Genomic DNA, 12,675 nt, shown 5'->3' with positions numbered 1-12,675 from the left:
ATATATACCCACATCCCTTCCAAAGATGGTAATACATCCTATAGATATTTTGAGAAATATGTTGTACCATGTGACATACTAAAATAGAATAATTTGTTGCATCAGCATTCTGACCTTTCTTTAAGACCCCGAAAAGTCAAACCAAAGACACACACACAGGAAATAATAGTGTACAAATATATAGCTAAATTACTTATTTTCTAAATAATAAAATCTTCAACATTCTCTACAGAAAATTTGTGGTAGGCTGATTGAAAATCTCTTCATATACTGATAGCAATTAAGCAGTCTAAATGTATTTTTATACATATATATCGTCTGTGGAAGATGTAGGACCATAAAATGTCGGATTGTGTTCCCTGTCAGTCAATGTGTGTTTGCAAACCACTGCGCAGCCTGTTAAAAAAAAAAGTGCTCAAAAGGAAAGCAGTTGCATCACCTTCCTCATGAGCCAAAATGATTAGCGTGTGCCTTCCCTCCAATCCCGGCTTCTCATTTGAGAAAAAAAAATGGTCGTCCCTCACTCACACTTGAACACTATCAGCTGCGTGTCAAGGGATATAAACTCTCTATCAAGATAAGATGTGTATATTTCATTTTATATGAACCAAGTTTTACTGTTGCTTTTATATTATTGGACAATTTTGAAAGATTTTTGAATTCAGTAACGTCACACTCAAGAATAAACAAACTTAATGAAGGCAGCCGAATTACCACAGATAAACCGCTAGCACCCATTTAGGAGCCAAATGAGCCCATAATGAAAACCTAAAAGGACTTCAATTAGAGCCCACTGTGTCCCATCATGTCTCCCTATGAGCTAACATATGCATATCCATGTGGACACATTTCTCTGGGCCCCATTTGAGTTTTCCTGCAGGGCCCAAGTGACAGCCCATCAAAAACCCACAATGTTGGCGGGGGCGTTTATCTCATCAGTCTCAACACTAAACACTCCTGAAGAACAAGATTAGATTAGGCCTATAAATCTCTAAAACATCTAAATCATTTTAATGCTTCTTGACTTTATATAGCCTATTTAGAACTCACCATCCAGAAGAAAACAACATTAAACAGAACAAAACAGCGTGAATCATTTTCTTTAACTCTTTGAGGTAAATCGTAATATGCTTTATGCCTGAAAAAGCGTGATTTTATGAAACACAACAGAGCCAAACGGGGGAGAAAACTCTTCAGCCTATCAGAAGACTCCTTCAGTCCGCTCGCCTCCGTGTGGTGCGTGTACATGAACGTTCTACTCACTCATAAGAGCAAAGAAGCTTGTGGAAGTAATGTCATCTTTAAGATGTGTGTGACCATCATGGAATGGTAAAGAGTGTTGGGACGTGACAGGAGAGCCTCCACTCAAGGACACAATATGATGAACAAGTCTAAGAATGTTCCACATATGGTTGAAATACCATCATTGGCCTAGAAAGATAACATTCTGGGAGTCGAGACTATAAAGGAGGAAGGATGCCTTCACTGTCACACTCTGCAGACACTCTGTGTGTGTGTGTGTGTACGACTGCTGGCCTTTTCCTGCAAGAAAATAAACCTCATCAAAGACTATTGGAAATGTTTTCCTCTTCTTCAGTGATAGAATTTTGTTTGCCACCACAAGCTCAAATACTGATGTCGTGGCTCAGTTTCATATTCTTTTTTTATTCCTTAGCTTTTAATAACACTGCAAAACAGAAACCTGTGTTTATCACTTGTTTCCAGATATATTTGACACAGCTCTCATTCTCCTAGAGTTGCTGCTGTGTTAATTTTCTTTCCAGAATGTTGCAGCACTGGTTTGGTTCGATCTGCTGTTTTAGATGTCCTGATAAATAAAAGTTGTTCAAGGAGGCACAAAGAGAAAGAATCAGATGTCAGTGTTGCTGGATTTTTTACAATTAATTTGTGTAGAGTGGAAATCTGACTTAATGGAAAATAATGGCTTTGCCCGTTTACCCATCAGTCAACCGCACACATGCAATAGTAAACAGGAGCAAGACGTTTGTCCACTCAACAGAAACCACATTCATTTGGGTCACTCTTCCACTAAACTAACCTGAAATAAACTGGTTTCACTTTGACTCTGAACTTGAGCTGCTAAAGTTTCTAAAGCATTCAGTGGAAACAATGTTTCTTGCATGAGGGTGAAATAGACTTTTTTTTATTTAACTACTGTTTTGAGGGGATATTTAAAGATTATGTGTCATTAAATGCAATAATCTTAAATGGATTTCTGTTCTCTGATCTAAATGTAATGAAGACTGCAGATGGTCTCAGTTCTTGTGGTTATTTCAACATCTTCTCTTCTCTGCGGTTACAGACCGTGTCTAGAGAACAACAGCATTAACAAAACTTCTTGTTTATTTACAAACCTCACAAAATACACTGAATAGAGTACAATGTAGAACTGACTTGATACAAGTTTACACATTAATTTTTTGTTTGAGTTGTTATTTTCACGTCTCATTTCATATATTTTTTGTCCCTTTGAGTTCCAGACCACATCCTGTAGATGTTTGACAGTCTCTCAGCAGACACAAACTGACCCTTAATGTTGTTATCATGTATTAAGTGAGATTTTAAAGTTACTAGCTACTAGTATTTAATTCATCATTTCATCATGACATTCTGCATTCTTCTTTGATGTTGAATGAAAATATATTAATATTTTTTTTTCCCCTGGTGGGATAACAGTGTTGTGCATTTTTATTATTTATTTCTTGTATGGTTCTGTCTTATCATTTAAAAACATCTGAAAATACATTTAGTATTTTTAACAACACTGCATTCAGTCAGAGTTTTTTTACTCAGACCTCAGATGCGCTTGTCTTGCAGATGAAGCTCATGGAGTGACTAAACCGACTGAACATGAACCGATACATCATGTTGCTTATAATCCCAGTGGAATGTATGAGGTCCCAGTTTAGGGGATTGTGGGCCCTTACTTTTACTTTATTTAAAAATGTATGGTTCTTCAGCTTCATCCTAAAATGTATTATATCATTTATATGAATGTATTATATCATTTACATTATTAAATGTATTATATCAATGATATATATGTATATCTTATTTAACCTCTTAAGTGTCACCGGCCCACCGGTGGGCCCAAAATCATTACATATTTAAAACAGTAATATCCTATAATAAACAAACTAATCTTGACAAACTATATATCATTTGAAAGCTTACAAACTCTAGTTTTCATATTTGGTGAATGATTTTCAAAATAAATTAGAGAGGAGCTGTAATTTATCAATTTGCAAGAAGAATATTTTCATATTCCTAAGGCGTGTTCAGACCTTTATTTTGAAATAGCAATGAACATGAAAAATCATTAAAGAATGGTTGAAACCTCAGTTTGTTTTCATGCCAAGAGTTCAAAAGATATCATCCATTCAATTATTTTAGAAAAAAAGATATTAAAATGTTTTTAATAAAGCATATGGAAATGGAGGCGCCCTTATATGGGCAGTAATGGAGTCTGGTTGTCACCTAGTGAAAATGTGTGGTACTGCGCCCAAACAAAATCTCACTGAAAGCTCATTTTTTGAGATATCAACCTAAAATTTGAAACACAACTTATTCAGATTTTTGGCTTTGATTTTCTAGCAGTTTTAGAGTCGGCCAGGTTTTAAAAATATATATTTTATATAAAATATGAATAATTCATTTTTTACATTGTACATTTTCATAAACTCAAACTTCTATAACTTTTTTTTTGTTTCACTTTCTTAATTTATTTCACTTCAACAAAAATCTGCCAAATGTCTTCTTTAAAACAAGACCAATTTTACGTCTATACTAGCATTCTTTAATTACAACCATTTAAAGTCGAAATGTGCATTTTCATGTATATTTAAAAAAAGGGGGGTGACACTTAAAGGGTTAAACACTTAAATTTTAAATTCACTAAATTTCATTTTGTCATAATTAACTAAGGGACAATCAAAAGCAGTGGTATTAGCATAATAGACAACAACGAGGGCGTATTTTTTTTCTTCAAAGTGGGTAATATTGGGACAAACTCGCCCACCAAGTTGGGACAGGTGCTCATTAATGTCTGTTTTAAAATCAAGTTTTAATTCTCAGTACGGTTCCAGTAGAGCTAAAGAGCTGCAGGTGAACATAATTTCTAATTTCACCAAAAAAAAAAAAAAAAAATCATACACAAAAATCTGAAATCAGTATTTTATTTTAAGCACAGCATGTTTATAGTTCTATTTCAATTTTGGTATTTTAAACATAGCATTTAAAAACACTGCATCCATTCTTTTTTATTTTTGTCATCATGCAAAAAGTCACGAAAAATGCTAAAAAAAAAAAAAAAAGTAAAAAAGAATCATCAAGAATCAAAAAGAAGTATCAGATCCAGCACTGTGGGTCTGATGTCTCTCCAGTTCAACTCTTCTTAATCTGATGTCATAAACCAGCACAATGAAAGCAGCCGAAGCGGCCACGCCCACCAGAGCAGTGACGACCAATCGGATCACAGCTTCAGTCCCTCCAAAATAATGGACTTCATCTGAAGAGAGAAATTAAGCACAGAAAAATATTTTTTTTTTTGACTCAGTAAATATAGACTAATGTAATACTAATGTACCGTGACAGAGACTGGTTGAGTAAATACAGTGGGGAGAACAAGTATTTGATACACTGCCGATTTTGCAGGTTTTCCCACTTACAAAGCATGCAGAAGTCTGTCATTTTTATCACAGGTACTCTTCAACTGTGAGTGACCGAATCTAAAATCCAGAAAATCACATTGTATGATTTTTAAGTAATTAATTTGCATTTTATTGCATGACATAAGTATTTGATACATCAGAAAAGCAGAACTTAATATTTGGTACAGAAACCTTGGTTTGCAATTACAGAGATCATACGTTTCCTGTAGTTCTTGACCAGGTTTGCACACACTGCAGCAGGGATTTTGGCCCACTCCTCCATACAGACCTTCTCCAGATCCTTCAGGTTTCAGGGCTGTCGCTGGGAAATACGGACTTTCAGCTCCCTCCAAAGATTTTCTATTGGGTTCAGGTCTGGAGACTGCATGGCCTAGGCCACTCCAGGACCATGAGATGCTTCTTACGGAGCCACTCCTTAGTTGCCCTGGCTGTGTGTTTCGAGTCGTTGTCATGCTGGAAGACCCAGCCACGACCCATCTTCAATGCTCTTACTGAGGGAAGGCGGTTGTTAGCTAAGATCTCGCGATACATGGCCCCATCCATCCTCCCCTCAATATGGTGCAGTCGTCCTGTCCCCTTTACAGAAAAGCATCCCCAAAGAATGATGTTTCCACCTCCATGCTTCATGGTTGGGATGGTGTTCTTGGGGTTGTACTCATCCTTCTTCTTCCTCCAAACACGGCGAGTGGAGTTTAGACCAAAAAGCTCTATTTCTGTCTCATCAGACCACATGACCTTCTCCCATTCCTCCTCTGGATCATCCAGATGGTCATTGATAAACTTCAGACGGGCCTGGACATGCGCTGGCTTGAGCAGGGGGACCTTGCGTGCGCTGCAGGATTTTAATCCATGACAGCGTAGTGTGTTACTAATGGTTTTCTTTGAGACTGTGGTCCCAGCTCTCTTCAGGTCATTGACCAGGTCCTGCCGTGTAGTTCTGGGCTGATCCCTCACCTTCCTCATGATTATTGATGCCCCACGAGGTGAGATCTTGCATGGTGCCCCAGACCGAGGGAGATTGACCGTCATCTTGAACTTCTTCCATTTTCTAATAATTGCGCCAACAGTTGTTGCCTTCTCACCAAGCTGCTTGCCTGTTGTCCTGTAGCCCATCCCAGCCTTGTGCAGGTCTACAATTTTATCCCTAATGTCCTTACACAGCTCTCTGGTCTTGGCTATTGTGGAGAGGTTGGAGTCTGTTTGATTGAGTGTGTGGACAGGTGTCTTTTATACAGGTAACAAGTTCAAACAGGGGCAGTTAATACAGGTAATGAGTGGAGAACAGGAGGGCTTCTTAAAGAAAAACTAACAGGTCTGTGAGAGCAGGAATTCTTACTGGTTGGTAGGTGATCAAATACTTATGTCATGCAATAAAATGCAAATTAATTATTTAAAAATCATACAATGTGATTTTCTGGATTTTTGTTTTAGATTCCGTCTCTCACAGTTGAAGTGCACCTATGATAAAATAACAGACCTCTACATGCTTTGAAAGTAGGAAAACCTGCAAAATTGGCAGTGTATCAAATACTTGTTCTCCCCACTGTAAATAACATCACCGCTAATGTACCTGAACACAACTGACAGAGATCGGTAATGCAGACGTGTTTGGTCTGATTGCTGAGAGGACTGTTCACCACACAGCTGTAAGTGTTGTTATCCTGATATTCCACCTCCAGAGGAAGAGAGAGACTGATGCTGAGATCAGACACACTGATGCTGGACAATACACTGGTTCCATTGTACCAGGAGAGATTAACCCTGATCACATCCATCACTGAACACCGCAGCACACATGTTGGGCTTGATGGACTTTCTGATGATGAAGAACACTGTGAAATGACACTGCTGATGACAGGAATGGGTACAGGAGCTGCAAAACATGAAATAACAAAAATAAATGCAGGGGTTCCTGGAGCCTCCCAAAACAGCACATCTTCATCCTTCATCAGCGCTGAATTAAGTTTCAGACTAGTGGAAGTGAGGTGTGCTTATAGTGTCTTAATAGAGTATAGCGCTAATTACACACAGATAATTTTTGTTTTATTAGATGAGCTGCATACACATTTTAAATGGATTTATATCTACAGTATTTATTTATTTTTATTTTTATTTTTAAAACAGGAAAAGATTAAGGACAATCGGGCCTGGCTCAGTATAAAACTGATTTTCAGCAGGTTCCTGCTCTGCAGAACATAAAAACCACATACACAGCAAAGCTCACACACTAGACAGCTAGAGACAACAGCAGACACACAAACCAAGATATTGGGCAACAGGAGAGGCTATAGAGCCGTCTCAATGGTCACAGATATACCTGTCCATTAAATGGCGAGCAAATGTTATTTTAAATAGTCTTCTTGATGTGATAGTTCTGATGTGCTGTGGGATCTCATTCCAGGTTTTAGTGAGCACATGAAAAAAAGATCTCTGTCCATAACAGTTTCTAAAAGCCGGTAAAGGCAAAAGTCCATTTGTAATAGATCTCGTAGTGCGCTCAGACCTTGAGCTAAGTTTCGGAACCAGTTCGGTTAGAGCAGTTACAGTGTGTCCATTTGAGATTTGATAAAACAGGTTTATCCCATGGCTTATTTTATAGTTCTGAAATGTCAAGGCATTACACAAAGATAGTGCAGTACAGTGGTGAGTCCAGCCTGGAAGCCTGACATGGATCTTATGAGCTCTATTATAAAGTCTTATTACTGGTTCAATAATCTCATTTGTTGTTAGTGACCAAACAGGTAAACAATACGACAAAGTGGACAGAATGATGGCATGAAGATAGGTTTTTGAAACAGAAAGCAACAAATATGGTCTAATTTTGCTATAAACATATAACTTTTGGTTTAACTTTCTGGTTAGGGTTTGAACATGTTCTTGATAAGTAAGATGTGAGTCAAGATAGACTCCCAAATACTTATATGCTGATACAATTGAAAGCGTTTGATTAGAAAAAGTGATAGGATTAGATATGGATAGCTGTCTCCTAGATGAATAAAAATACATGCATTGTGTTTTCTTGACATTAAGTGTTAAATGATTATCTTGCAGCCAGTTATGTAGATGCTGCAGATCTGTGTTAAGTTTGTAATTGATTGTGTCGATATTAGAACCAGAAAGAAAAATAACAGTGTCATCAGCATATAGCAAAGAACTAGAAAAATTCAAAACACAAGGAAGATCATTAATATACATGAGGAAAAGTAAAGGACCTAAAATACTGCCCTGTGGAACGCCCATAGAACACACTCGTGGCTGTGATGTTACTGTGCCAATTCTTACAGTCTGAGATCTGTCACTTAAATATGATGTAAACATATCTATTGCGGAAGATGACAAATGAAAAGAAAGAAGTTTTTTAACAGAATTTGATGATTGACTGTATCGAAAGCTTTCTGAAAATCTATGTATATAACTCCAGTAATCTGACCCTTGTTTAGAGACGCACGTATTTGCTCAGTGAGAAGCAGCAAAGCCGACATGGTTGACCGCAAGGGTCGAAAGCCATGCTGGCAATCGCTGAGCAGGTTATTATTTTCAAGGTGGTTAATTTAACGACAATACTTTTAAAATAGTGTGCATTAAGGGCGCATATCGACCACTAAGGGGGTGCTCGCGAGCACCCTTCTGAAGCCTAAAATGAGACACCTTATGGTCTCATAGACTTAATGGACACACGGCAGCCATTTTTAAGTCCACAAGATTGTGGCTGCGACCGAAGTAGCATACTCTCTTGAGTACTTCAGAAAAAGGTATGTTCTATATACGAATTTGTGTAGTTACTGACACAAATAGTATGAGTACTATAGTACTACAGTATTAGAAACTGTAGTATGAAGGTAATCCAGATGTAGATTGTTCTCGCGTGTCAAGCCAACGCTATCTCACGACCAATTCGTACGAATTCGTACGAATGATAAAAAGATGGCTAATTCGTACAAATTCGTACGACCTCACTCGTACGAATTTGTACGATTTGTCTAAACCCACGTGATGGGTAGGTTTAGGGGCGGGGTCAGGGGTAGGTCAAAAGTGAGGTTGTATGAATTCGTACGAATTAGCCACCTCGTAGAATTTGTACGTTTTCCCGTGAGATCGGGTTGGTCAAGCAGGTTCGGTTGAGCTTCTGTGTGTGTTCCCTGATCAATAAAATGAGGACTGTGTCGATTTAATAGGCTATTTTTAATCATAACAGAAAGATTACAGAAATTAAAGAAATATTATTGTTTGGGTTAGTTACACCTAATTCTACTTTACTTTTCAGTGCTGTTTGATTGATTACTCATATTTATTGCCAAGGCTGTCTGTATTTTATAACTCTATCATAAACAATAAAAGATACAGAATGCAGATAAACACCTCATTCATAAATTAGTTCACCACATCTTGACAGAAATATTAAAGACACCTCAATGTTGGTATTGTTTTCTTATACTTTTTGTTGCTGTTGTTTCTTTTCATTTGTAATTGAACTACAGCATACAAAGTATATGTAGATGTAATGTCCAATATAAAAACCATCTTGAAAAATGTATAATTTTGAGAACGATTTAGTGTAATTTACAATATGAAAAAGGACATTAGGCTATATGAAGAGTTCAGACGCAAAAGCCTCTAAGTGCCATCAGAAATTTTCTTCTACAATGATCATTTTTATCAAGCTCGTTTATTTAAGTTCAGTAATTTCACTTAAATGGCAATGAAAATTACCTATTAATTGTCATTTAAGTGAAATTACTGAACTTAAATAAACAAGCTTGATAAAAATGATCATTCTAGAAGAAAATTTCAGATGGCACTTAGAGGTTTTTGCATCTGAACTCTTCATATATTAATTAGGCTATACTACACCTACCGTAAACAGTAACACTGAACGTCTTTATTAACTCCTTGTTATTGATAATTGTACTAAATTTATAGACTCCAGTGTCTGTGGTTCTGGTGTCGTTGATGGTGAGAGATCCGTTTCTCTCCAGCTTCAGTCTGTCTTTGAATCTCTCATCATCATACTTCGGATTCTTCAAGTTAATTGTGTAAGCTATGCGACTGGTGTCAAACCTCCACTCGATCTCATCCGTCAACTGTACTTCAGAAACATTCGAGTCCAGAGTGACAGAGTCTCCCAGCATTACTGACTGAACTTCATGTGATTCAACCTGAAAAACACCTGCAGAACGAGATTAAACGGCTTAAATATTTAAATCATGTAGATATTCTTACCGTAAGAAGTAGTGTGTAGCCTGATATGTAACTACGTTGTGATAGGCCTAACGTTAACATTGTTATGAAAAACAGATTTATAACTTACCAAGACACAACAAAACGAGCAAAACAAACGTGCCAATCATTTTCGCAGAGTCTCAAATTGTCACATAACAAGTCCGAAAATTTGATGTTATTTTAAGATAATGAATGTTTTTTCTGTTGTTGTTGTTGTTGTTGTTGTTAAGTGAATGTTTCACAGATCCGCTTCATTCTCCAACACTCTGCACTCTGCCACCGTTATGTGCGCGCGCGTGTGCAACAGCTGGTGACGTTCAAATGCTCAAACATTGAGACAGAGGTTCAGAGCTCTTGGTCCGGTTAAAGAAATCCACCCAGTTCATTAAACTTCTAAATAGGTTAATAAAACTGACATTGTAAATAAAGTTTGCATCCAATTATAACTGTGCAGCAAATAAGCTGGTGATAGAGGACACTTTATATATAATAAAGGACACACTATCTATAATTATTAATAATTATTAGCAAGTACTACAAAAATATATGAGCAAATCCCTGTGTGCAACAATTCTAGTTTTCCAAAAAGTAAGCTGTTGATGATCATCTGTTGGAAGTGGAAATCTACAGGAAAATAATTCCCATGTTTCTTTTGTTTCTTGCTGTTTTGAAGGGAAGTCAAACCATGAGATGCATAGATGAAGAAGATGCCCTTCATACACACTAAATATGCAAACCCACACATCCGGTGAGGTATTTTTCAGTTCACTTCTAATTTCACACTTCTTTTTCTTATCCCTTTAGGTTTGAATAGTCAAAAATAGACCTGCAGCCTAATCATGTTTAGAGTTAGTTTAAGATAATGATTCTGTACCCACTGGATGTAAATAATCTTAAACGGATTTCTGTTCTCTGATCTGAAGCTAATGTTTGCAGATGGTCTCAGTTCTTGTGGTTTATTTTCAGCATCTTCTCTTCTCTGAGGTTATAGGCCCTATCTCGAGAATAACAGAGATACTCTCCCTCATTTCCAAACCTCACAAAAGAAGATCAATGGACAGAGGAACTGTCTTGACTCAAGTTTACACTTTAATTCTGTTTGTGTGGTTATTTCTCTTCTCAGTTCATATTGACTGAACTTTAGTTTGGTCATTTTGAGTTCTCATAGATCACATCATGTAGATGTTTGACAGTAGATCTGTCTCAGCAGACACAAACGGACCCTTAATGTTCTTAGAGTTATTTAAACACTGCTTTATTCTTGTATTTAATTGCATACTAGTATTGAAATCATCACTTTGTTGTGACATTTTGCATGATTTTTCTTCCATCCATCCATCAGTTCTCCATAACGCTTATCCTATGGGTCTGTAGTGGATTTTTCCCCTAAACCCAACTATCTAGCGTCTTCATGCCAGGCTGCATTATAATTTCCCCACTATTTGATTGGTTCTTCATATGCAAACCCCTCTGTTACTATAGGTAAAGCAAACTTTGTTTTAATAATGACTTATTTTGCTAATCACAAGATTCTAACAGACTGTCTAGTTTCATTTCCCAAACTATGTTATTTTTACACACATACGCACACACTCAAAGACACAGGTTTTCCATTGGTTTCGTACAGTACATCCTGTTCAAATGTTAGATGTTAAATAAGGTTAGATGTTAGTAACATGGTTAGTTTAATATACAGTTTAAAATTTCTACGACAGGTCACATTAGCATCTTGGGCCGTAGACAGAGGAAACACTCTGGACAAGTGGCCAGTCCATAGCAGGACTCTTTTTGATGTTTTACATTGTTTATGGTAATTACAGTATTAAACTAAATAAATATAGACCTAAAAAAATATTTCAAGAAAACTGAGCATCATGGCTTGTAGCTTAATTTGTTGTGGGACACCACTTTTGTATATTTTTGTTGTATTGTTATGTATTATTTACATTTTCATAGCGTTTCATGCATTTAGACATACCACTATCATCAGTGACGTACTGATGTTGACCTCTGCAGTAACGCTCACCAAAGCAGAGGAGGCTTTCTTTCTTTCTTTCTTTCTTTCTTTCTTTCTTTCTTTCTTTCTTTCTTTCTTTCTTTCTTTCTTTCTTTCTTTCTTTCTTTCTTTCTTTCTTTCTTTCTTTCTTTCTTTCTTTCTTTCTTTCTTTCTTTCTTTCTTTTCCTTAGGATAAAAGACTGTTTGGACCGCTTTGAAATAGTGTGATGATGTAACTCGCAGAAATCACGTGACCTTGTCGGTTTGCTATACGAGTCCATCATCATCCTGCATCACTTCTATCATTCAGTTTGGATGCGGTCGGCAGCGACATCAGTATGAGCATGAGGAATATGTTCTTCCTTTTTGGGGCTTTATTGCTCGTGGACGGTGAGTCACGTTAATTTCCATTAATTTAACACTTTCGGTTTCAATCGCTTTCAATATAAACCGTAAACAGAAAATGCGCATTTGCTCTTGTCATCTAATTTGCTTGTATCGCCATTGTTTCTTTACAAACTGCTATAACTTTTCTACAAATAGACGTTGTGAAAATCATAATGTGAAAGTGACAACGCAATTATAAAGGTATTTTGGGGGGTAAGTTGTTCGTGCATGCGTGTTTGGTAGTGAACACTAGAGAGCGCTGACGACCTGTAATTTTCTGCACAACGCTATTTTTTATTTATGTATTTATTTGTGAATAATAATAATAACAATAAGCTAATATTGGTTACTGTTTTGGCGGAATACAAAATACAGATCTCA

The 12,675-nt window shown here is 36.8% G+C and overlaps 1 protein-coding gene across 1 annotated transcript; it reads right to left on the bottom strand.

Annotated features, from left to right (window-relative positions):
* Positions 1 to 4,186: 4,186 nt before the first annotated feature.
* LOC308686407 (uncharacterized protein) lies at positions 4,187 to 10,201 on the bottom strand. Its single transcript, XM_081394831.1, has 4 exons — positions 10,000 to 10,201; positions 9,547 to 9,858; positions 6,262 to 6,564; positions 4,187 to 4,528 (listed from the first exon to the last, which is right to left on the bottom strand). The coding sequence occupies exons 1-4, from the start codon at positions 10,037 to 10,039 to the stop codon at positions 4,356 to 4,358; spliced, it is 828 nt and encodes a 275-aa protein (XP_081250957.1). The 5' UTR covers positions 10,040 to 10,201; the 3' UTR covers positions 4,187 to 4,355.
* Positions 10,202 to 12,675: the final 2,474 nt, after the last annotated feature.

This window comes from Scardinius erythrophthalmus, assembly GCF_964197995.2.
Source record: "Scardinius erythrophthalmus genome assembly, contig: HAP1_SCAFFOLD_247, whole genome shotgun sequence".
In the NCBI taxonomy this organism is placed as follows: Eukaryota; Metazoa; Chordata; class Actinopteri; order Cypriniformes; family Leuciscidae; genus Scardinius; species Scardinius erythrophthalmus.
The sequence above is the reverse complement of the archived record's forward strand: the minus strand, read 5'-3'. Positions and strand labels throughout refer to the sequence as shown.

Bases quoted from the DNA above. Each gene is read 5' to 3' on its own strand.
- LOC308686407 (XM_081394831.1), bottom strand. From the start codon at position 10,039: ATGATTGGCACGTTTGTTTTGCTCGTTTTGTTGTGTCTTG. The intron at 6,565-9,546 runs GTAGGTGTAGTA...CATGTTTTGCAG, and splicing joins GTTCAGTGTTACTGTTTACG to CTCCTGTACCCATTCCTGTC. The intron at 4,529-6,261 runs GTACATTAGCGG...TTCTCTCTTCAG, and splicing joins TCTCTGTCAGTTGTGTTCAG to ATGAAGTCCATTATTTTGGA.